The sequence below is a fragment of the Crotalus tigris genome, unplaced genomic scaffold, assembly GCF_016545835.1.
Source record: "Crotalus tigris isolate CLP2741 ecotype Arizona unplaced genomic scaffold, ASM1654583v1 scf7180000017631.5181431, whole genome shotgun sequence".
In the NCBI taxonomy this organism is placed as follows: domain Eukaryota; kingdom Metazoa; phylum Chordata; class Lepidosauria; order Squamata; family Viperidae; genus Crotalus; species Crotalus tigris.
The window spans coordinates 1,929,140-1,955,295 of NW_024096525.1; the positions used below are offsets into that span (position 1 = coordinate 1,929,140).

General features: G+C 38.8%; 1 protein-coding gene across 3 annotated transcripts in view; it reads right to left on the reverse strand.

Moving 5' to 3' along the window:
• The window catches only part of ARHGAP32 (Rho GTPase activating protein 32), a 157,443-nt gene that overhangs the window by 24,544 nt on the left and 106,743 nt on the right, over window positions 1-26,156 (reverse strand). For 2 of the 3 annotated variants that reach the window (XM_039334513.1, XM_039334515.1), the window contains one exon: window positions 5,792-5,941. In XM_039334513.1, coding sequence (XP_039190447.1) covers window positions 5,792-5,941 — 150 coding nt within the window. Of the gene's footprint in view, window positions 1-5,791; window positions 5,942-15,648; window positions 16,172-26,156 lie in introns of those variants that run through there. The other variant, XM_039334516.1, reaches the window with a different exon arrangement.

Genomic DNA, 26,156 nt, shown 5'->3' on the forward strand with positions numbered 1-26,156 from the left:
ACAACATTTCTGAATTATAGTAGATAAAACGGAATATTATGCTGAGGTTCCATTGATATATTGGGATGTAAGAGGTAGAATGCAATTTTGACTTTTGTGAATAAGGCTGAAACATCTTAGTTATTTATACATGAAATTGCAATTAACAATGCTTAATCAAACGAGAAGCTCTTTTCAGACCTTCAGTTTCTAGGCAACCTGCCATCCATGTATCCTAGATACTTCCTGATCTGCAGAAACCTTGGTATATTTAACCACTGTGAGGCTGTAGGAGAGGCTGTAGGATGCTGAGCACAATAAACATCTCCTGTTGAGAGATAAAGCCAGCAGTTTGTGTTTCCTCTTCCTAATGCCAAAATGTGGACTCTACATTCTAGAACAGTGTTTCTCAACCTTGACAATTTTAAGGCACGTGGACTTCAACTCCCAGAATTCCACAGCCAGCAAGATTGTTTTAACCAGGAACAAGGCTGTGGTTCCCATGGAGGACAGGTAATCTTGAGCCACACTAGATCCATTTCTAGGGCTTGGAAGTTGACGTCCCTCAACACTATGCTACTACAGCCGTTCATCTACTGCCCATCTTAAGATTCACAAGCTGGAGTGGGAACATAAAAACACCCACATTCAGTTACCAAAAAACCGGCCCAACTGATCAATGTCAAAATGTCAGGTAGATTCCTTTCTTCCTTTTGTGATACTCTTGCTGCTAATGGATCCAAAGCCCGTGAGGATAAGGCAAGGCAACATCCTCATCACTACCCAACTAGGTTTCTCAAATGTATATATATTTTTTTAAATTCTGTTCAATCATGCCCAATTGTTGGAAACTGGCTAGACAAGTCCCTGCAGTTTTCTTGCTGAAATTTTTCAGAAGTGGTTTGTCACTGCCCCCTTCCAGGGGCTATGAGAAAGTGACTGGCCCAAGGTCACCCAGCTTGATTCTTGCCCCAAGGTAGGACCACTCAAGATTCTGTTAAGGTAGCCTTACAATAAAGTATAATTAGCTCATCTGGCTGTGTTTCCTCTCTGGTCTACCTCGGAAGGCTGGCGTCAATCTTAACAAGTCTCAAAATACAAATCTCCCACCATCTCCTTTTATAGCCAGCAAGTTAGGGAGATTAATAACAGCGTTCCGTGAGTCTCGAAGTATAGTCATGTCAGCTGCATGACCACAGAAGCATCATCTTCAGTCAACACTGGCTCCCCTGGCTAGGAAACAAAGATCAGCATTGAACCCTAGAGTCAGAAACAATTAGCCAAGGGAATCTTTTAAGTTAGGGAGAATCCTTTCTGAGTTTCTTCCCTGTCTGTTATGCAGTTGTGGGCTCCGTTCCTCCCTGCAATCTAATACTCCCCTAGGCAACATATCTTCCTCCATTTCCCAAAGTCATTCCCACATACCATCACATCAAGTGAGAGCTACCTGTAGGTCTTCCTGTTCATCTACCGCTATGTTGTATATGGATCTTATTCTAGGTGAAGCTAAACTTTATCAATAATAGCCTGAAGTCAACCTTCCAGCAATGCAGCCTCTAGGTCAGTGATTCTCAACCTTTCTAATGCCGTGACCCCATAATACAGTTCCCCATGTTGTGGTGACCCCCAAGCGGGTGTGGCCACCAATAAGAGGGAGTAGGACAGCTAGGGAAAAGGGAAAAAATGGCGGACAGCATGGTTTGGTGACCCCCGTGAAATGGTCATTCGACCCCAAATGGGGTCCCGACCCACAGGTTGAGAACCACTGCTCTAGGTCCCTGGGCAGAAACTGGTCCAAAGTAGAGACCTGTATTAAATAGCTATAATGCCATCCTGCCTCTTACTGTCATTCTCTGTGTGTGTTTGTGTGTGTGAAAACGTCTCCCTCCAAGTCTACAACCAATCTTCCTGTGTCTCCCTCACCCTCAGCAACTCCATAGTTACCACTAAGCCAATCCTGCCCAACCTGTTTACTTTGAAAGCGGTTTCAGGGTTATCAGGAACATCTTAAAATAAATATCCAGATGCTCAAAATCAATGGCAATAAGGAGCTGTGTGCCTAAATATCACAGACGGACCGAATTTAGCCATGCTTAATACTTTCAAGATTTTATCCAACACTACCGCTTAAGGTTGTAACCACTGTAACTGGTCTTAGTTTACTGCTTCATAATCCCAAATTCAATCCTGCTTTTAGAATTAATATGCACATCTATTTGCTAAAAATGGCCTAAACTAGCCTAACAATAATTTGGGTAATAACAAAAACATATTACAGCTTGTAAGCGATTATAAGTGACAGGAGAAATGTTTTAAAATGTCTTGTTAAGGCCCAACTGACAGGGATTACTTTGGTGATTTGTATGGACTTTAGAGCTGGCAGTTAAGCAAGATTAATTCCAAGACAACAGGCTTTCTAAACTCAGACTGTCTGCCTTGAGTTGCTCAAGCCATTTTATGCTGCCTATTACAGTTGCACCTCTATGAATCAGAAATCTTTGTTATTACTTATTCTTTACAAATCTCCAAAAATGAAGATTAGAAAAGGGCTAATTAAAAAAAACAAAAACCTTTCTGCTTGGATCATTAATGACCACATTTCTTGCAAGCGTGAAATATTTCTGCTGTAAGAAAAAATATGACCATAAGCATATGAGGAAAGGCTACTGGAATTGGGTATGTTTAGTTTAACGAAGAGAAGGACGAGGGGAAATCCAGATTTGCTTAATAACTATGTTATGAACTGTAAGTGATTCACTTAACAACCCATGGCAAACAGGTTATAAAATTGAGTGTGACTCACTTAATAATTGCCTGGGTTAACAATGGAAATTCTAGTCTCAGTTATGGTGGTAAGTCAAGGTAAGTGGTAGGGGACTGAGAAAACCTGGTTTTCCTGTTTAAGTAGTAAGGATACAGCACAACGTCATCTTCTTGCCCTATGAAAACCAACTATTTCTACTCCTCAATTTTAGAAATTTTAGAACTAATGTAGAAAGTTATCACCATGAAAAACCACTAACTAGGCCAGTGGTGGCTAACGCATGCCAGAGAGTGGGCACACATCCTGTTACCCCAGCCTCGCCTCCCCTGTGACCCCCTCCTCACCAGCAGCCCTCCTGGAGGAGAGTCGCCCCCGAGCGTGGCCCACGTGAAGCAGCACAGCCAAGGGCATGGCAGCCAGGCAGTGTAGACAAGACTCTGCTCTCACGCCCCATCACACACAGTTGATGCTGCGGGGGGCAAGCAGAGGGCGTGGCCACCATGGCGCTGCTGGGCTGCCTGGACATCTGCCGTGGGCCCTGGAGGCGGTTGAGTGACCCTGCGGGCAGGCAGGGTGGGGGATGGGGTGGGGCAAGGGCGGGGCAGGGGTAGAATGGGGGCGGGGCCAGATTTTGGGCACTCAGTCTCTAAAACATTCGCCACACTGAATTAGGCACTATGATCGGCAAATATTGTATTTTTTTTTTTTTGGTCAACGTGAAGGATTTGCTGTTTGCACTGAAACCAGTACTGTTGCCACAAATTACAAGTATGTGCTGAAGTCTCCTGCATTGCTTGGACGATTGAAGGCAAAGTCATGGTTTATTCCTATTTTGTGATTTTTGGGTTCTTCAGAAAGAAAATAGTTGAACCTCCTGTTCAGACTTAATATTATACAGTCCATTGGTAGAGATGGTTCACGGGGTACTTAGTTGCTTCAACTGGCAGGAAGAGCCAAATAAAAGTGATTAAAGTTCCTTCCCTTATTGTTACGTCCAAGGTGAACTACAGGAAGTAACCTACTCACTTAAGAGTCAGCCAAAACGCTTTTGTTGCTTTCCATAGCTATCACAGTGCAGGTGTTCATCCAATCAAACATTTAATGTTCCTGTGGAATGTACGCAGGCTTTGAGCCAAAAAAAAGGCACGAGGAATTTGAAACCTGTCTTAGTGCCCCCTGGGGCATTATATAATTAAGCAAAAATGATTTGTGTTAATTGCATAAGCCTTATATCTAGGGTGAATTCCCCAAGATGAAATGTCCACAGGATGAAATAAAGTCTAAGTATGGAAGAAGGCAAGAAACAACAAAGAGTAACAGCATCATTAAGACATCTTAAGGGCACACCTTAAGGAATAACTCACAAGACTAGTTTGTCTGAACTCTATGTCTTCCTCAAGGTTTAATTCACTACCACTGGAGTAGCACATACTCAGAGGAATGTTTTGGTGAAGTCTGACTTGAGAACATGGAAAAGTCATAGATTACTAGACAATAGCAATAGCATTTAGGCTTATATACCGCCCCATAGCACTTTACAGCATTCTCTTGGCAGTTCACAATAGCAGCATTTTGCCCCCCCCCCCAACAATCTGGGTCCTCATTTCAGAAGGATGAAAGGCTGAGTCCATCAATCCATCAGGATCGAACTCCAGGCTGTGGGCAGAGTTTGCCTGCAATAATGTACTTTAACCACTGTGCCACCAGACAATCACCCAACTTTAAATAAAATTGATATTCCAAGCATATGACACTCTTATAAGGAATGTTACAGAGGATTACTCCGCTCCTTCTTTCCCTGAGGTGAATAACCATTATTCTAAATCAAGCTGCTGAATAACAAATTGCACATGATGCTGTAATTCTATAGTAGGGACCAAGGATTCTTTCACAGCATAGCAATATGAATAACTTTTTAGTTCCTCTTACTCCTTTAACTATGTTTGTCTGTAGTTCCAGATTCCTTATTCATACAAATGCCCAAGTACAACGGAACTCAATTATTGCTGTATATTTATATATTTGTTTGCTTGCTAACTCTGTATGCCCATCTCATGTTTGTATATGCCATGTATGAAGGACTTTACCTTAAAGCATAAGCCAGAAGGTATAATAACATGCATTCTGACACCTGATGAATCCACTGCTTAGGGCAAGGGTAGGCAACCTTGGCTCTTTTAGGACTCGCGGACTTCAATTCCCAGAATTCCTGAGCCAGCATGTGAAGTCCACGAGTCCTAAAAGAGCCAAGGTTGCCTACCCCTGGCTTAGGGTATTATTTATATCAATATACTTTTTTCCCAGTAATGGCAAAAAAGAAAGGATGAGGGGGGGATAGGATGGGAGGGTTTAATTAAAGACACTGAAATCATCTATTGAACTAGTTTGTTTGTTTGTTTTAATATTTGTAGCTTCTGGGAAAATTTAAAGATCCGGTTCTTTTCTAAACAAACACTATAAAAATAGCAAAAGACCTCTGTCTGATCTCAAAATACAAAATTACAAGCAGGGTGGATTCGTTATACATGTTATACGAAAGTCTACATGTAATAATGTAAATGTTTCAGATATGATCTATCAGCTGAAGGAAATCTTAGACATGTAGGCTTATAGCTAATTATGTATATGCAAAGTTTCACTCGAGCAAGAATGTACTGTTTGTCCCCTCCCCCACTCATTCCCGCTCCTGGAGAAGATGTAGGTAAAATGGACAGGCCAGAAGACATTTTCCATCAGACAACTGAAGCACTAATTGGACATCACTCTATACCACGGGTCTTCAAACTTGGCCCTTTTATGACTTGTGGACTTCAACTCTTAGAATTCCTCAGCCAGCGCGTCATAAAAGGGCCAAGTTTGAAAACCCCTGCTCTATGCCGTAAGTTGTTTACTGACTCATCATTAATAAATATCAAGATGTAGATTGAAGTACTGGAGATAGAATATTCTAATGCTCATATAGAATTCATCATAATTAAACCCAAGTTTCTTTCAGAAGTGATGCTGTGGTGGTCCTTTTAAATAAACCATGTCTTGTTTTTTTCTTACCATCGTGGCCTGAGTTGAGAAGATGTTCTCCAAGATCACAGCCAAACACCCTCTCCTTTAAGATCCCACGCTGTTTCAGTTTCTGCTTTGTTGGTCGAGACTTCATGAATGTACGCAAGAAAGTAATAAGCTTGCCGTGTTTTTTGGACACTGTAAGATTGAAATAGAAAACTCATTTTAGGGGAAGATAATTGCAAAGATATTTTATTAATATGGGCCTAGTCAATAAGAATCAACCTTGTTGCTCTACCAGCAGTTTAAAGCAACCTTCTCTTTTTCTTTTTCCACTATCATTAAAAATAACTGATTCAAGTGAAGCAGAATCCCTAACAAGAGATTTATTTAAAATAAAGCACTCAGAGTAGCTTAATTCCATATACTTGTAAGACAGTAGGACAGGATAAGTGATAGGAAAGGAAAGACAACATAAAAACAGGTGATGCAGCTCCATATTTTGTTCCATAGTTTTCCTATCTACTTTCAGAAATCCAGAGCTAAACAGTAGGTTAACATTCACGAAGGGAAATGACATGCTCCATTCCTCAATGTTCAGTTATACCACAGTTCAACGGCCAGCCTAAGAATTGATATTGTTCCCCAGCCTGCATTCAAATCAATTTTTCCCCAACAGGATTAAAATTCTTTCAGCCTCTTCAGAAAAAACCACAAGCATTTAACTTTGGAGGGCTTCTAAGCTTCTACCATGCCGCTCACTTTATTTATTCATTTATGGTGCTCCCATAATGCAAGACTCAACAAAAATGAATCCTGGCCATTTACAATACTTACATGATTGATGGATAGCAATTGATGGCTACATTTGCATAATCCGTTTACCAATTAAACAAACCATTACATCTGCAATTTCTTGGGTTTGCATGACACATTGAATACACAAGAGTTCCCCAACAGTTGAATACACAAGAGTTGCCACAACGTAACTCCAAACTAAAATGGGTTGACTAGTTTGTGCAAACACAGCCAGTATGTTTGATTTGCTTTTTGCTTGGTCGTTAGCACTGATACGTTCTTAAGAATCTTTCGTATTTTCAAGATATACAATTAGATCATTCAAACTTAAGTTCAGGCACCCAATGAGAGAACAGGACCGGTTACAGCCAGGTGACAATACAGCCCTCCCATTTTTGTACTCAAACAGTGTTGGTTGAATGCCCGTCCTTTAATGATACGGAGTATACAAACACACGCACACATGTATATCCTACATACTTTCTTTCAGTTGGTATGTTTATACTATAGGGAATTTGAGAAAGTTGTACATAACATCTAATTATTTTTAATTAGTGCTCAGCTGTTATAATATTTTATTACTGGGTGATTCACTTGTTTTGATTTTTTTTATTTCTGTATTCATCTTGATAGGATTTTGATGATATATGCCTTCCCTTTTAAGAAAATATGAAGCGCAAGCTTCAACGGGAAATCAGAAAATAATCTCATAACTTTGATGTTGATATTGAAAAAAAACACATTATTTTGGACAGCTGTTGTTTTATTTCCACTACAACAATAAATAGCCAGCAAAGAGAGTAATATTAATTAAATTAATTGCGTGGCTTATTAATTGTGTGGTACTAAGTAGGATCTTTAAAAGCATAAACCTTGAGTGTTCACACACCAAATACAGTGGTACCTTGGTACTCAACTACTTTGAGACTCATCAAATTTGGTATTCAATGCATTTTGATGTGAAAATGTTGTCCCGGTACTCAATTGTTTGTTTGGTACTCAACACACAAGCTAGAACTTATCAGTGTCGGCTGACTTGTGACTCAGTATATTATTTCTTATGGGAAAAATCTGTTTGGTATGCATTGTTTTTGGTACTCATTGTGCCTCCCAGAACCAATTAATGATGAGTACCAAGGTATCACTGTATCCTCATAATCCACAAGTATGCAAGTAATATATGGTACAAAATGAGAAAAAAAATATTTTAAAAGCAACTGGCCTATGAAAGAGACTGCCTGTTTGGAAGTAAATCTCTAAGGATATCCTATTGAAATAAAAGCCAAAATACGTAAGCAAATTGTCAAAAGAATGCCTATGTCTCCAACTTTTTAGTATCAGGAAGTTATCAAGGCTCAACTGTGTAGTAGTATGAGCAGTTAGGTTACTTGAGTTTGTGCTCCTTCAAGGCAAAAAGGAATAAATCACTGACTCTTTTGAAATAGGTTGTTGTGGCAATCAAACTATAGCAGAATTTGTTTGAGGTGAGGAAAGCATCCTCAATTAATTTCAAAGTAATTACACAGTGTGTTATTTTACATCACTAAACCCTGGCTGAAGACATAGGCAATTCCGAGGCAAAGACGCTTATATTAGCTAACAGGGTGGTTAATCAGATTTTTCAATTTGTTAGAGAGAAAAAATCACAATCATGCAAACGTTTGTGAAAAGTGCCACTGATAGGTACACAATAAAGTTCAAGTCATTAGCACTTCCCCTAATTCCTTATTTTTAATCAGCTAACATTTTTAACTTCTCAGCATAAGCTAGTACCACAGTATATGTTATTATTATGGCAACACTGAAAGAGGAATTCGGGGCAAACATGACAGCCTTTATTAAAATGCCAATGTTCTTACAGAAATACTTTGGAGAATAAAAATACACCATTGCACAGAGAAAAGGAATGTGGGTGAAATTCAGCTCTCCTTTTTTAATTGGGAATAAGCTTCTCTCTGTACTTTTTGCTGATATTCGTTTTGAAACATCACAAAAAATTCAACTTTGACCACACCTTCTGGTTTAATGACTACACTTTGTTGAATTACTCTAGCTCAGTATGGTGGTTTGCTGAGAGCTCACTTTCCTGATCTTGACTTACAGACTAGGATATCTGCAGGGTGTAGTCAAAGAATGTTAAAATTGGTGGACACCACAATGCAACTGAAGTTCATCCATTCTTTATTTGCATCTTTGCCGACATCCCTGGAAAGAACAGAGCTGACATGGTACTTTCATTCTTGGCACTGGATGAGAGAATGTGGATGTAGCTTTTCTGCCTCTCTTTGAACTTGCCATTTAATCTCACTAACTAATTGCATGGAGAAATGAAAGATTATTAATAGAACTGTCCATGAGAATAATTTGACAACCTAAGAGAAAGTTCGAAATTAACTACAGTTTAATAATAATGCTTTTTTAAAAAAAAAATCTCTAGGGGGTTTCTTATTATATATTCTCTTAAACTAGGGAATTATATTCAATTTAAACTGTAGCTTAAACAAACCAAGGCAAGAAACAACTGTTTCAATCATAGTCTGGATGTTAAACCAACTCTAAATGACACAACTATAAAGTTACTGTACTATGTAAGTATTAAAAACTTGCAGTAAATGAGAGGCTAGCTATTGTGGCAAGGAAGGTAATATCTTCAATTAGTGTAACTAAGAATTTCACCTCACTGTTTACCACACTGAACCTTTATTAATGGAATGGTCTAAAAAAAAACACTTAGGATTTTGTAACAATGGAGCACAACAGGCTTCAAGGACAAAAGAACTTTGCTAATTAGAATCATGACTGTATTCTTTGAGAATTAGCTGACTACACGGACTACCTTTGCTCTAGATGTTTTTTAACATTGGAAAGGCAGAACAAACAGAAAGCATGAAGGTTTGGTCTAGTATTTTTTTAATGATTATTTCTTCTGGTGGTGTTTCTTCGTTCTTCCGGTATTGTGCAAATATAATTCTTGCCGCTAGATTGTGCGGAAATGGACAGACTTACTTTAAGGTTGAAAGAAAAAGAAGAAACAGAACATTTTCAAACTTGGGACCTATTTTATCAGTGGTTAGGGAAAAGATTTAGGGATTAGGAATTTAATTTGTATTAGTGAATAACATACTCAGACAACACGTTCTGTTGAATGATTACTACTGAATTCTGTTAACAAAAATTAATAAAACTTTATAATAAAAAAGCATGCATGTAGGTTCATCCATTCCGTCAGAAGGAGCATTTGGAAATCTTTTTCTTAGAATTAAACTTCAGTCTATTCACTGTACGGAAGCTAAAAATTAGGAGGAGTCTAGTAGCACCTTTTGTGACTAACACGTTTTATTGAAAGGCATATCCTTGTGCGAACTGCGATTTATGCCTTACAATAGAATTAGTCAGTAAAAAGTGCGACCAGACTTCTGGTAAGTTTTCAGAACTTACAGGATATCATTTGCAAATAACACTAGGTGCGGCCTAATGGTTTTTCTATTCTGAGTTCAAAATCCTATGCAAGGCACTTTGTCATCAATAACAAACTGCGCAACTGTTGTACCTTTATAAGTGAGCATTTCTGTTTCAAAGTTTTACTTACAATTCATTGAAATATGCCCTGCCCAAATTAGTTTCGGGAAGAAAATAAAAGCAGAATGCCCTTGCCTATTATTAAGCCTAGATATGTCTTACGTTTCAGGCTGATGAATTCATAACGCCTTCTGCAGTGTAAAAAGACTGATATGAGTTACCTGCTATCAGTAAATAAATTATATCTGTATGAGATGACTTGGAATTACTGCAGTTATGGGATGAAGCCCCAGAGAAGGTAAACAAGACAAGGACACTGAAGCAAAGCATCCATTTTGGTTTAAGAATCAAGGGGGCCTGTGGATGTTAGCTGAATCTCTGCTGAAGAAAAGCATCTTTTTGAAAGGCTTCACAATCTTTAAATATTCAAGGTTTGCACTCTTACACCCAAGATCTGCCAGTGGAGGAGCTGTTACATTATGCCATCAGCAGAACATAAGGTACGGCTCCGTCACTCAAAATAAGCCAGCTTTAATTTGCAGATTTCAATTGCTGGTGCATCTGTTATGTATGACAGCACACTCCCACCACCTCAGTAGTCAAATTAAGAAAGAAGATTTGTGTTGGGCAGGGAAGGAACAGATTTCCATCGAATCCCATGCTAGTCAGACTTTGAATACAAGCACAAATGTTAAGTCTCCAAGACCAAATCAATTCCACCTAAGAGTTTTGAAGGATTCATTTTAGAGCCTCTTTCTCTGACCTCTGAAAAATCCAACAGGATAAGCTAGAGGATGAAAGAAAGGGAAATGAGGTTCCCATCTTTAAAAAGAGCAAAATTATTGGTAGCTGTATCAGAGAAGTAACTGGCCGCTGGAATGCAGAATCGCTCTGTCTGGCTGTACAGTATCTGTCAAAAATCACATTCACACATTTTTCGCCTTAACACAAAAACACAGAAAGTGCTTTTGAAGACAGTTGTGCCTTTACAGTCAGCTCATGAGATCCCATGACAATATTGCAAGCATTTGTAAATTAAAGTTATGCATAGTGTAGCAAATTGTGGCTTTTAGAAATGCATGTCAACAGTGTTCATCTCCTACGTTCCAGATGGCGATGGGTAGATAATAGATAATACAGAATTATCTATGAGCATGGAGAATGACCCACATTTTTAATTCATTATCAGCATGTTGGTTGAACTTCCTTTGAATGATGCTGCTGTCCCCTTTTGCTGTGAGGAAATTGTTGTATTATGGACAATCACTAGATTATATGTGACTGCATCACTTTAACTAGATAACGGTAGTTTGATAACAAAACTGAAGCAGCAAAAGAAAAAAGTATTCAAAATATCATTTATCTAATAAGTATTACTTATTTAAGCTATACAAGGACTACAGAAATTTAAACCAGTAATTTTAAATTTAAACCAGTATTATTCTAACATAATAAAGAAGTCTGGATTCTAAGAGTGATGCACATTATTCCACTTAGATGTGTGCATCTGTACAACTAATATTTTTTTTAAAAAGCTACTATAAAAATGTTCTGCTTTTAGTTGGAATGACATTGAGGAATCAATGCAAGAAACTAACATCCCAGTATCATGAATCTTGCAAATACTAATTCAGCCTGGCTTTTGAGTTAAGAGCTAAAAAGCTAATTTTCTGTTAATGGGTTAATTAATGGGAGACAGACTAACTACTTAGCCAGCAGTGAATAATTTCATTATAAAATGCCTGCCTGTCCACATGTATGTATCATCTTGTATCATGCTGTGCAAATTGACGTCCTACAAGATAATTTAAATGATACGTAGGAAATCATGTCACTCTTAATGTACTAATAGGATCGCAATTACATAACTGTCAAGACCAAAGATGAACATGTTTGTCTATCAAGGGGGAAAACATAGAAACTAGATGTATTTCAACATGTTTATAAAACTTGTTTCTGTGTACAATACTGATCTTTGTTTTGAGGAGGACATTAATGCAGTTACAGTCATGACTGAGAAATGTGAGTGTATAATTATTTGGCAATAGGCAGATTTTCTTCTCTTGCTTTATGTAGATAGTGTATACATATATATGAGAGCCAGTATACAAACTAGCATCTCAAGGAGTAGCATTAAACAATTCAAATCTTTGGCAAGAAGAAATTTATTGACATTTGGAATTGGGTTTTTTTTTTAAAAAAAAAATTGATCTCACCCTAAAAAAAGCTGTTCGGATAATTGAAAAAAAGCCAGAATTAAAGATAGGTTAACCTTTTAATATTTTGTTTGTTTGTTTGTTTTGAGGGAGAGATGTACATTAAATCCCAAAAAAAAATTCAGTTGACATTATGGGGAAACAAGACTACTCAAATCACTAGGAGCAACTGGCTGCTCTGGATTTTGCACAAAATTAATTTTTCAATATTCTTTTGCTCAAATAAGCACTATTTAAGACTTCTGGTGTAGATTTATTGGTTCTAATCTTCACTTTTTTCTCTAGAAATTGCAACATTTCACATTCAAGGTTGCACCCTTTACCTTGTGATTGAGCATGGTGAGCTATTTTAGATAGCAGCATGGCACTATTAAATTTTAAACAAAGAAAACTGATGCAATCCAATTTATATTAGCTTACATTACCATTTGAAAGTCCAATAAAATACAGAGTTTGGATTACTGCAATGTCTCAATATTGATACTATCTCAGAATATGCGTAACATTTCTTGGGTAAATGAAAAATCAGCCAAGACATTCTCAATTTTCTCACGTATAAAATTATAAAACAAAGGAAACAGTGGGGGGGGACAAAAATAAGCAACATTAATCAAGCTCTCTTGCTCTGTTATTCCATAGCCTGATCAACTAATATTCCATATGGAACTAATTCTAGTATCTTTAATATCTTCTAATAAAGTTGTGTTGCTCAATAGCTGATGAAGCAACACTACAAGGGTCAATGAATTTAAAGATTGATAATCTAAGCAGTAATAAAAAGGCATATACTGTTAAAACAGCCTCTACTCTCCTACATATCTGAACACAGAATGGCCTTCCAAGAGCCATGGGGAAGATTGCTATCCAAACCTATCTGTCTAACTAAACAGATAACCCAATAAGTTAAACTAAAATCAAGTACATAATTGCTTCAGAGATAAATATAAATTGTTTTTAATGATGAAACCTTTTCACCTGTTTTAATCAAATCAGTTACGGTCATATTTTCGATCTGTGTAGCTTGCATATAATATCACTCAAGCTTAGTATATTTCATGTTTCCTCAGAAAAGTTAATGGTACTATACACTTTAAACACAATCGCCCTGTCAGATGGACTGGATGGAAAGTTAGTGACTTGCACAAATAAAGGAAAACAAAAAATGTTCAAAAAATTTCATGGTCAAGTTGGGTTTTGACTCTAGTGTTGATCTTGGTTCAGCACCACACTGACCAGTTCACTCGAAAAGGCAGCACCTGGCCAACCGTATTTGGGCATGGAAGCTAAGCCAGGTCAGACTTGTTGGTTGGTACTTGAATGAAGAGAGCCTGGGAATTCCACGGCTGTAGGTAACATCAAAATTATTCTGGAAAACGATGATGACAAACTATTTATATACTGTTGCCAAGGGGGGGGGGGAATTCTCCAAGGTTGTGTCCATGCAGTCAGCAAGAACATTTTATGTTTCCTAAAATGAACAGGAAACCACACTCAACCTCCACTGAAATCTCTGAAAGGTCTTACTCTCCACAGATCTAGAAGCAGGAACATTAAGAGAAACCCTGCTAGATCTTATCAAGAGTCCACTTCATTTCCTCTCCCAAATTTAACATACTTCAGGTAGATTGGATTAAGACTCATGATTTTTCATGAACTGCCTGAGCAAAATCTTTGTACAAGACACTGGACTTTGTATTTCTTTTTTATAAACTCAGCGTGATGTCATGGTTAGGTCAGGGCTTAGATGGAGAACTTGCAGTCAGATTAAATGTATCTAGGTTCTTCCAACATTAGAATTCTCCTAGTGTACTAAACAAAAACATATTTGAGATGCAGCATTTGTTTCCATGGCAACTTCAATGTTATAAAGTTGTTAATTCTTGACAGAATTTCAACAAATTTAGCAAAGAAAACCTTATTCGCTGTTTTCCTATATATTGTCCTTGCATAATTTGCTCATTTTCCAAAAAGCAGAAATCAAACAAATACATCTGAGGTTTTATGTATCTCACTTAAGTAGAATCACTTTGAATGCTTCAGGAAAAGAATGGAGAGAAAAAGAACTCAATTTTTTAGAAAATATTATTCAAGCAGAATACCACTGATTTGAAATAAGGTTGTTTTTTTAATCATGTTAAGGTATCCCCTGTAGGATGTATTTCCAGTAATTACTAGAAATATCTAGTCATGACCTCTACTTAAGTAAAGTGATTTTTAAGATTCTTGCTGACACTGCATGAAAACCATCTACGGACTCATTTTAATCCAGCAACCCTCACAGGAAATGTTGAGATGCTAATAGACTGTAAAAACAAAAACAATGCATCCTTTTTAAATAGGCAAGAACTGCTTAAACCTTTACATTTAAATTTAAAAAGCAATTTATCAGAACAATGGCAATTGGAGGAAGCAACAGATTTATTATTTCCCCACCTACATTACTTTAACATGTTTTTGACCTGATATGCAAAACAAATAAAGGTAGATATACTCCTTGGGGTTTTAGCGTATCACAGACTGTGTTGCAGCTGTTTTGAGCTACGAAAGACTTGAATGGAAAGTTTTTAAATCTTCTACAGCGGAAAGTTGGGATAAAAAGTGGTGGGAGTCCTTTCCTGATCTGAATTTTTGCCCTAATACTTTTCATACACACAAATTAAAAAGTTACTTATGTAGTAACCAATATCCCCAACATCTCTAGAGGTTTGCTGTGAGCTCATGTCTACTTGAATAAAGCTTTGTTTTTTTCCATATTGGAGTTAATACTTACCTACAACTCCAAGAGACCCGAGGACTGATATTTATGAAAAGGCAAATAATCACAACAATGTCTAGTCTATAATTAATGCAAGCTAGGGGAAACAGTCCTTCTTAGAAAGCTTTTATTGGCTTGACAAGCAGTCTCCCAATCAAGCATAGGGCATAGTTCCAACAATCCTACTTGCTATAACACAACAAAACTAGTTTTTCTAGATACGACAGTTAGAATCGCACACCACGGTCTTCCTGAGTAACAGGTTCTTGTGTTTCTTTCCCCATGTAGGAAAGAATGAAATGACGGATGCCAATAGAAGAAACCACTCCATTTTTCCATCCTCTTCTGAAGCACACTTGATCAGATCATGTTGACAACAGCACTTGTCAAAACTCCTTGGGCTCAAACAAACAAACAGCCCTTCCCCAAGTACCAATCTATCTCACACCAGAGGGTTCTTTTTAATCCACGCCTGTATCCCACATTGTATTACATCACTTTAGAGGCACAGAAACAAATCAACAAGTCAGCAAGCAGAATGTCTTACATGTACTTATACATACATACAAAAAAAGAAACCCACCAGACAATCTGACAAATCAGCAACACAATCTTACCTTTTTTGTTCCCTATGGTGGGCGAAAAATAATAATAAATATAGCTCCAAGTAGATCGATCCTGAAGAACTCAGCAGCCAGCTTACTGTATAAAGAAATCACCAGAGTTCCTCTGATCAGCTCTGGCTTGGCGTTCCAACTACGGAGGGTTTACAGGCAGCAGTGGGAGAGATCAACTGCACGGCAGAAAGTCCTCACCAGATACACACACAATCCATTTCCCCCTCCCACCCTCTGAGCCGAGTTCTTCCCTCCAGTTAAGAGCCTGTGGCTTTCCCCGCACAGATTTATATCTGGGGAAGGGGGGGGGGCTTAAGCACCTCCTTGGGGCACTCACTGGTTCTATCTTGCCCGCAACCACGGATGCCCCTCCCAAGGATCTCACCCTTGTGAAACAAGCTGTGCTTGTCCAGCTCCACCTTGCCGCCGAGCCACGCCTCTGCTCAGGTGACTTTTAGAGGCTGAACAGAGGCCAGCCCATCCTTGGATAGCTTCGTGTAATTTCTAGTCCATCAACCAAAGCAAGGGAAGCAACAGGAAGGGGGAGGGAACAGCCATAAAAGCAGAGATGACTCAGTAGACAGGGCAAATTCAAAGCAAGGGAGATCGGAGAGTTTGCATGAAAGCACTTCTGTCCGTCCCTCTCAAGTGAGATGGGGGGAGAGAGAGACTAATAAAAGGCAGCCCACTGCCCTTTTCCCTTTGGGGGAGTCCTAATTACAATGGGCAGGGAGGAAAAAAAGAAGAGAATGTAAGGAGACAGCTCTCATTATTTTTTATGCCTTAGCAGGCATCCAATTAAGTTATTGGGGAAATGGATGAGGACTGGTTTAAATAAGGCTAACTAGAGTATTTGCTGAACAGAACAAATAAATACAGCTATAATGATTTATAACATGATTTAGATTGACTTACTAATGATTTAGAAAGGCCACACCTGGAATGCTGCATCCAGTTTTGGTCACCACCTTACAAAAAAGATGTTGAGAGTTTGGGGGGAAAGTGCAAAGAAGAGCAACTAAAACAATTAAGGTCCTGGAGACCAAAACATATGAAGAATGGTTGCAGGATTTGGGTTTGGGTAGTCTGGAGAAAAGAAGGATTGGGGAAGGACATGATAGAAGTGTTCCGGTATTTGAGATGTTGCCACAAAGAGGAGAGGGTCAACTTATTTTTTTAAAGCACCAGAAGGCAAGATAAGAAGCAACGGATGGAAACTAATCAAGGAGAGAAGCAACCTAGAATTGAGGAGAAATTTCCTGACAGTGAGAACAATTAACCAGTGGAATGGCTTGTCTTCAGAAGTTATGGGTGCTTCATCTCTGGAGGTTTTTAAGAAGAGACTGGACAGTCACTTGTCTGAAATAGTATAGGGTGTCTTGCTTGAGCAGGGGGTTGAACTAGAAAACCTCCAAGGTCCCTTCCAGCTGTATTCTAATTGATTGACATCTCTGCTGTTTTGGAATCCCGTCAAATAATTCTTCAGCTGCTTGGATATGTTCACGATATACATCAACACTTCTTGGCAGTTTCCTTAAGTTAGAAACAATTCTCTCCCCCCCCCCCCGCCGCCTTCCTCCCCAGCCCATGATTGCAACTCTAGAGATATGCCAAAATCTGCAGATGGTGAAAGGAGGAGATATATTTAGAAGGAATATTAATGTAATTTCACTGGGTTTCAGCCAACTTGGTGTAGAAACCAGGCGAGAAACCAGGAGACTGAATTTTTGTCCTCCCTTAGGTATGAAAGCTGGCTGGGCCAGACAGTCCCTCTCAGATCAACCTACCTCACAGGGTTGGTGCTGTAGGGAAAACAGATGGAAGCAACTTGTGTTATGCAAAATAAATGTAGGATCTATATCTAACAATAAATCAACAAAAATGTAGGTGCAACTGAAATAAGAATCTGAATCCACTAACTTCAATTGTGTTTTTGTCAAGATAGGCAGGATCTCTAGGCAAAGCGAGGAACATGTTTAAACTTGCAGAATGAACGTACCCACAGCAGGACTACAAAATTCATGCAAAACAAATTCATCTAATTCATAAAAAAAAACACATTATCTTAACACTTAAGAAGAGGGAACCCTGACTTCAAATCTCGGTTTAATTGGGATACTCGGGGTCCAAGTTACATGCCATTCTGTTTCCTGCAAAGAAAGTAAGTATTGTGACCGAAGAGAAGGTCTTACTGAATATCCCCAACTGCTCGTCATTTATTCATTCAATCCTCCCTGCCATGAACTTCTCGTTAGAGGAAATAATCTTTGCAAATGAGGGCAAATAGACAGGTCCCAGGATAATGTTGCAAGAGATTTACTCTTCCGAGCTTTCGGATTCATTGCTGGAGCCCATTTTCAGGGAGCTTCTCTCTACTGCAGTGTTTCTCAACCTTGACAATTTTAAGGCATGTGGACTTCAACTCCCAGAATTCCACAGCCAGCAACACTGCTCTACTGGAATACATGCTTTGGGCTATTTTGTGAGTCGTATTTATACGGTGCCTTCCTATTGGGTGATTGATGTGTTGATGGCTGGCGACTGGCTGCTGTTTCCTTGTGCCGCCACTGCTGTTTCCTTGTGCCGCCAAGCTCTCGGCTCCTAAGTACTTGGTAGGTTGGTGGTAAATCAACCCTCCTGTTAACTGACAAGGAGCCCAAAACAGCTCCTTGAAGCCTAAGACAGAGGTCCCCAACCTTTTGGGCACCAGGGACCAGTTCAGTGGAGAGAGGCTCCTAAGTACTTGGTAGGTTGGTGGTAAATCAACCCTCCTGTTAACTGACAAGGAGCCCAAAACAGCTCCTTGAAGCCTAAGACAGAGGTCCCCAACCTTTTGGACACCAGGGACCAGTTCAGTGGAGAGAGGTTTTTCCACGTGGGGCATGGTTTTGTGTGCTGCCTGCATCCCACGGATGAGGCTTTGCTTGTTTGTACGGACCGGTTGCTGGCATGCCGCGGACTGGGACTGGTCCACGGACCGGGGGGGGGGGTTGGGGACCCCTTGCCTAAGAAATGGATCTCTTGTCAATCAATAGAAATGCTGATTTACCACCAGCTTATCAAGTACTTAGGAGCTGAGGGCTTGGCGGCACAAGGAAACAGCAGCCAATCGCCAGCCATCAACACATCAATCAGCCAATAGGAAGGCACCATGTAAATACGACTCAGAATAGCCCAAAGCAGGTATTCCAGTAGAGAGAAGGTCCCTGCAGATGGGCTCTAGCATGAATCCAAAATTTCTGGTCCCGGTGACTGACCCAGATTCTACCTTGAAATAATCTTTCCTCTCAAGATCTTAGAAGATTATCTTTCTCCAGACCAAGTGGGAATCTTCTGCATTAGAAATAAAGGAGTGATAATGCTGAGTGTCTCACAACCTGCCAACACTTGCGCTGTCGGTGAGAATTCCAAATATCCAGTTTAACCAAAGGAGGATTAGTACAGGCAGAAAAAGAGCATTGAAACAGCACAAAGGCAGGCCGGTATGGAATTTGACAACTGCCCACAGTGTTTAAAATTAATGAACGGTGACTGAATAAATTTGTCCTTAATATTTAACTATAACGAGGGGTGGTAGAGCTACGTTTGTGGGAAACCAGTAACATTATTTCTATTGAAATAATGGTAGGAAAATGTAGAATATTTCTTATCTTAGGAGTCCCCCCCAAAAAAAAAATCAGTTATCTTCAAAGGGAAAGGAAATCCCCATCCCCATCTAAATTCCATTATTTGAATTAGTTAAAAAAATGTGATATGTTCCCTGGGTGTCAGTATACGGTGTTGTCAAATCAAATCAACGGTGGTGCAGACTTAATTCATGCATGCTTGACATTCACATCAACAAACAGGAGAGTAAAATATGAGATTTAGGGGACTGTTTTATCTATCGACAACTCATTTGGTAGCCTGCTGTGCAAGATGCACCAAGTGCTGGAATAATTCCGTGTCTCCTAGGACATAAAAAGCACTAAGAGTTTACAAAGATATATAAACTGCAGATGGGAAACAAACCTAATTGTGATTGTCGGCTTCTACACCATGTCTCTCCTATCCTTTCTTCGTAACAAGCTGCTTTTAGCCCTTGAAGGCACCTGCCCTGGGTTGGTATAATGCTGGTATTCAGCTGTGCTTGCTCAGTTCTCGCACCTCAAAGCAGTTGCACAGAAAGGAGAATAAAGTATAGTTCAAAGGGGCACACAAGGGGAAAACAATATAATGCTCTCCAGGAACTCAAAAGGTCCCATTTCAGTATATAATGTAGACTGACAATAGCTCACAGCCAGAAGATGATAAGAGATATAGTCCCATGTATCTGGAGAAAGCTGGAAAAAAGTCCAAAAAGCTGCACTGTGCTAAAGTATATATATAGAATACACACTCTCTCTCTCTCCCTCCCTCCCTCTCTCTCTCTCTCTCTCTCTCTCTCTCTCTCACACACACACACACACACACACACACACACACACACACAGAATGCAATCTGTGAAATGTCTCTCCATCTCTCCCCCACTCCATCCCCCAAACTTTCTCTCGTTTTTTTATGCTTATCCACACTGAAGAAGTGGGGAAGACATTAGAAGCAAATGGAAGGAAAGCTCATTTACCTACTTGTAAACACCTTTATGCTTTTAATATTAAGAATATAGCTAAGAAATGAAAGAGAGGATGGCTCTTGTGGCATAGGGTGCATGAAAAATGGAAGATCTTCCAAACAGAGAACTCCACAAGAGGAAAATGGGGTTTGTTTTTTTAAATTCTTCTGTAGCTGCTATAACCCATTAAAACCACAGCAGTCTGCTTTCCCTCTTGGGGAAGGATCTCTCTGCCTGAGTATTTAGATTAAAGGCAGCAAAAGAAATAGTCTAAAATGCAAATGTCTTCAGTCTGAGTCAACCTTAAAAATTACAGCTCACAATCTCTTCTTGTCTAGGTTTCAACCAAGTTTGGGAACAGTTGGGCGATGGTAGAATCAATTCAGGTTAAACCACAAATGTTCAGCCATGATTTCTGATAATGCATTGTTTCCTAAGTCAAAGTATTAAACTAATTAATTAGGAAACCAGTAGGGATGGGCAGAGAGCTACAAGTAACATACAACAACAACAACAACAAAAACAACAACAAAATCTAGTAACTGGAAGGGATCTCCCATCTAGGAACCCTTAGGTTCCAAGATAGTCGGTATGGGGTAGCGTAAAAAAAAGATCCGTGTGTGTGTGTGTGTATGTGTGTGTGTGTGTTTGTGTGCGTGTAGAACTGCACTCTCAGCATATCAAGGAACTGACTGCCTATGCTGCTATATTATGCTCATTATTATTTTAGACTCATTATTAGTTTAGCCATGTTAAAGAGTAAGAAGCTTTGCATTCCTACCTCACACATTTAGGAGCGGAAGAAGTGGTTGTATGAATGTACCATATGACTTCAGACCCATCCACTTTCACACAATACGTGGAAGACCTTAACTCGGGGGTCTTCAAACTTGGGCCCTTTTATGACTTGTGGAATTCTGGGAATTGACGTCCACAAGTCATAAAAGGGCCAAGTTTGAAGACCCCTGCCTTAACTCCTAAGAGTCTGTGACCTCAGAGCTACATTCCATGGGATCAACAGTAAGATGCCCAAATAAGTGCTCCTTGAGAGTAACGGTCTACTCATGAGTCATTGCTGTTCTTTGAAGGAATAGTATGCACTTCTTTCTTGTTGTATTGCAAGTTTGAAGCTTTCTAGGTAGAACTTCCCATATGGGAGTACAGTAATGCTGGAAAAAAATATGCCAGCGTTATGTATGTTCCTGGAACCCGCTGGCTGTCCTGACCTTTGGATAGATTTCTTAAGATTCTGACTGGTTTGTGCTCAAATGCTATTTTCCTTTTTTATTTTATGAATTGGACTCTGGTTACCATCTCTGTAGTGACCTTTGGGTTCCACACTGACTTCAGAGATGCTTCCACTCTGCTTAGCTCATCTACTGAGACTTGGTATACATGCACATGTAATTGTTTAGTATGCATGCACATATAATTTAGACCAGGGCTCTTCAAACTTGGCCCTTTTATGACTTGTGGATTTCCAGAATTCCTCAATGTGCCTGGCTGAGGAATTCTGGGAATTGAAGTCCACAAGTCATAAAAGGACCATTTGAAGACCCCTGATTTAGACTTACAAAACTATCCAACTCCATACTGATTTGTGAGTAGTAACAGTTTGGGAGAAGACATGACTCATTGTTATTATTGTTGTCAGTCCCATAGATTTTGAGCTAACTATATTATTACCCTACTTTTTATGTCAATCGTTCCATGTCCTCAGACTAATTGCTTCAATTCACAGAATTTACTTTTGGCTCCTTACTGGCAGGAGCAAGATTCATTTAGTGAACATTTCATGTTTAGCCTCTTTATAAAAGCATTTTCTAGCAATCTGACAAAAGAGCTAGATTTTTAGCGTGAATAGTTTGTTCGTTGCAAGGAATCTGCTGTTACCTTTCCTATTTCCAGTCAGAGGAATGGATCTTAGCTATTAGAACCAAAGCTGATGTGGTTTTATTTATTTATTTATTTTCAATATTTATATGCCGCCCAATCCCAAAGGACTCAGGGCGGTGTACAAAGTTAAAACAATGATAAAAGAATAAAATAAAGCAGTCATACCGCGAGTCATGTAGTTTTGCAAACAAACATAATTTGGGTTTTCTGACTTCCCGAGTTTCCTTCTCAGAATAATGTATTATGCCCATATCTATAGACTCCAGGACTCTAGGCTATGACAACAAACAGTGTGAGTCACAAAAGGCAACAAGAGTTTCAGTGAATGTCTCTAAAGTATTGTTAAAATAACCATTTTAATGCAGAGACATTACCCAACATACACAACCACATCAGCATATTCTGGTTATTTTTATCCCAATAAATGTACCTCATCTGAAACTCTTACAATGTAGCTATGACAACTATAGCATAGCTGTTTCTAGTTTTTACCTTGGCGGCTCTGTATATAATATGGCTGTTTAAATAGCTATTAAAAATATGATTTCAATATTTACCCTTTGATTCTCTGTTTTTTCTACACCATTCCCTTCTCCTTAATTAAAAATAACAAGAGATGTACAGGAGAGGTGTATGAAGGCTTCTGAAATAGCAATTAGCTAAAATTTGGTAAAAATTGGTGTTGACACAAATGGACAGATCCCAATTTGTAAGACATACATCCCAGGCACCCATTCTGGAAAAACCTTAATTCTGGTTACCTCATTGATTTCTTTGGCATTATATATCCATCAACATAAATATTTTTACATACACATATAGTAGTTAAAGCTCTTTTCTAGCTTTTAGAAGACAAGCCTGTGGTTACAACTGGAACTATATTCTACCTTGTAAGAAACAAACAGTTAAACAAACTCAAGTAACCATTAGTTGGCATTATTACTACAACATACAGAGTTAGACTATGGGTTAGTTTGTTTATAAACTGTATCAACTATAATCCATTCTACCTGAGCTCAGATGGGATTGGTTCAGAGGCTCTGAAATAGATGCTGAACCCTTACTATCCATCTCCAAATCTGGATGCAGTTGTGGAGGGTGGAAAATGGAGCAAAATAGGATAAAAAAGTTATCATTTGTAATGATGGACATGAGCACCTTGATTTTCTAAGGCACTGAAATTCTAATTCCAAAGTTCTGCTAGGTTATGTTCTAAAATATGAAAGTAAAACAAATGTGATCTTTGATTAGAATGCATTCTCTTCTTCCTGAAAGCATGGCAATTACTAGTTTGTCAAAACTATTCTTCTTAATGTCTGCTACGATTTCACTTAACTGGAAAATTCAATTAGACTGGTTACAATGGGTCCTGATTCCTGATCTAAAAGGAATTGTACTATAGCAGTAGTGGCAAACCTATGGCACGGGTGCCAGAGGCGGCACTCAGAGCCCTCTCTGTGGGCACGCGTGCCCTCGCCCCAGTCCTAGACCTTCACCTGGGTTTTATAAAACCTTTTTGCTTTAGGCCTCCACCGCCATGCACACAAAAAAAAAGGTTCAATCAATCAGTCAATTTCAACCTGGTAGGAAAAAAAAAAAGATCTTGCAAAGTTGGAATTGATTGATTGATTGAACTTTTTAGTCCCACCCAGTCTGCTGTTACCACCACGGCAATGGCCACCCAATGGCCACACACCCCCAATGGGTCACACCCACCTAATGGGCCACACCCACCCGGCACCCGACGATGCATGAGTGGGTTTGGGGTTGCAGTTTGGGCACTCGGTCTCTAAAAGGTTCGCCATCACTGTACTATAGTTTTACTGCAACTCAAAGTTTGAGGCTAAGAACATCAGCAAACGCTCCCGTTAGTCAGTCACATGTAACCACCTGGCACGGCCTTTAGAATAACCTACCGATTTCGCCGCTGCCATGGTTTTGTTTTATTAATAGTATGGTTGCCATGGTTTTGTTTTATTAATAGTATACTGAACAAAATCGACAGCATATGCTCAAGTATGAGATTATGAAACTGACAGACTCATTGAACAAATATTGCTGCAAAGCATGTCTAGTATGGAACACAACACAATATTTTTAGTGCCATATGCTGTGATATCAGAGTAGGACAAGCAAATTTAATCTGTCTGATGAAGCTATATTCAAACATCAGAAAGGAATGAAAAAGCAGCTGTGCTATCCTCCATGTTGTTATGTCAAAGCAAGCCAGAAAATCATACACACTTTTATGTTTTTCCCTAAGATTATATCATATTACAGAAAGAACGGCATGCCGTAATTTCTACTGCGTTCTCTTTTCCCCAAATGAAATTTCTCTAAAGCTCGTCTCACGCCCATGTAGCTTTCTCCAAAAAGCTAGCTCCAAATGAAGTTATGGAAAGAAGTTGTACCCTTTCAGATACAGTTTGGAGACTCAGTGGCAACATACTTTGTCATTCCTGTACCCTTTTTGTTGCAATTTTGGAGTACAACATGTCTCCATTATAAATATATAAATACAATATTAAAAGCTATAATCTTACTGCACAGGAATGCTTTCTTACTACAAAGGGAATGCTTTCCCTTTGTAGGTCAAAACCTATGTGCTTCGATTGCTGCTAAAGACTCTAACAACGAAGAAAGTATTATAGATTGTCGTGAAAATTATTAATACTATACTAAGTTAGGCTTATGCAATTCTCATTCTCCGATGCCATACAATTCAAAAATTTATTCTTGGAATTAATTGTAGAAAACACTAGAAGTGTGTGTGTGTGTGTGTGTGTATGTGTGTGTGTGTGTGTGTGTGTGTGTCCCTGTACTAAAAAAACCCTTTGTGTAATTGTATAGGAAAATCAATATTTTTCCAAAGCATACACTTTTAAGATTATGTAATCTTTCTTGCTCTGGGATATGATTTTACAAATATTGGATGTATAATAAATAAATACATAAATAAATAAATAAACAAACAAACAAATAGTAAGCAATTTTACTTACTCCTAAAAATTGGTTTCCAGCCCATTCTTTTTCTCCCCTATTTACCTTATATTGTAGATTTCATTTTAATGCATATTGTGAAATAAAAAATGTACAAGGAGTTTAAAGGTACTGCACATTCCTCGGATGCGAAGCACATTAATATACAACAATATACCAGGATTCTGACTTTTTCAGGAATAAACATAAATGCAAGTATCTTGCTCATTCATTTTCACATCATCCCAGACAGCATTTTCCATAGTCTGTTTGTTGTGATATTCTCTGAGAAAGAAAAAGGTAAGAACAAATTCTGATACCTGATTTTGTTTTGTTCAGAAAGGAACATGGCAGTGTTTCTGATTTACAAACCATGACCAAAAAAACCTTAAGACAGAACTTGTCCTTGAGGACTCAAATGGGAGCTAACCAGCATTCTGGTTCACTGTTGCATATGAATGCAGTTACAAATTCAGCTGAATTAAAAAAAAATGATGAAACAAAAAAGAAAAAAGAATAAATGAAAACGTACAAGGGGGGAAGTAGCTCCAGGATGCTGGACGGGCTCCAGGGGCAGAGGAGACTGGGAAAGTACAATTGAAGAGAAAACATATCATTAACAGGAATATCCACCTGGAAAAATAAGACATTTTCATTTCAAAAGACTAGACTTGCATGCACCCATTTCTTTGACATTGTCCAAAGAGTTAAAGGCTACTCGGGAACCCAATTATTGCATATGCTGAGCATTTCCACAGTTGCCTACACATATCCCAACCTCTTCTGAAAATCAATGGAAGTTTCTATTATTCAGCAGGACATTGTAATTAGAGTGTATTTACTATCAAAACACTTAAATCATTCAGTTAGAGAATAAGTTACCATTCTTCAGCTGGCTAACCACTGACCATCAGTGCAAAAGAAACACATCTTTTTTGTAACTGGGGACATAATTATCTACCTGCATCCTTTCCCACACTAAAGTAAACCTGATTGGGGCATGGCTTTCAAGAGAAGCCCTCTCTCCCTAGCCACCCCCAA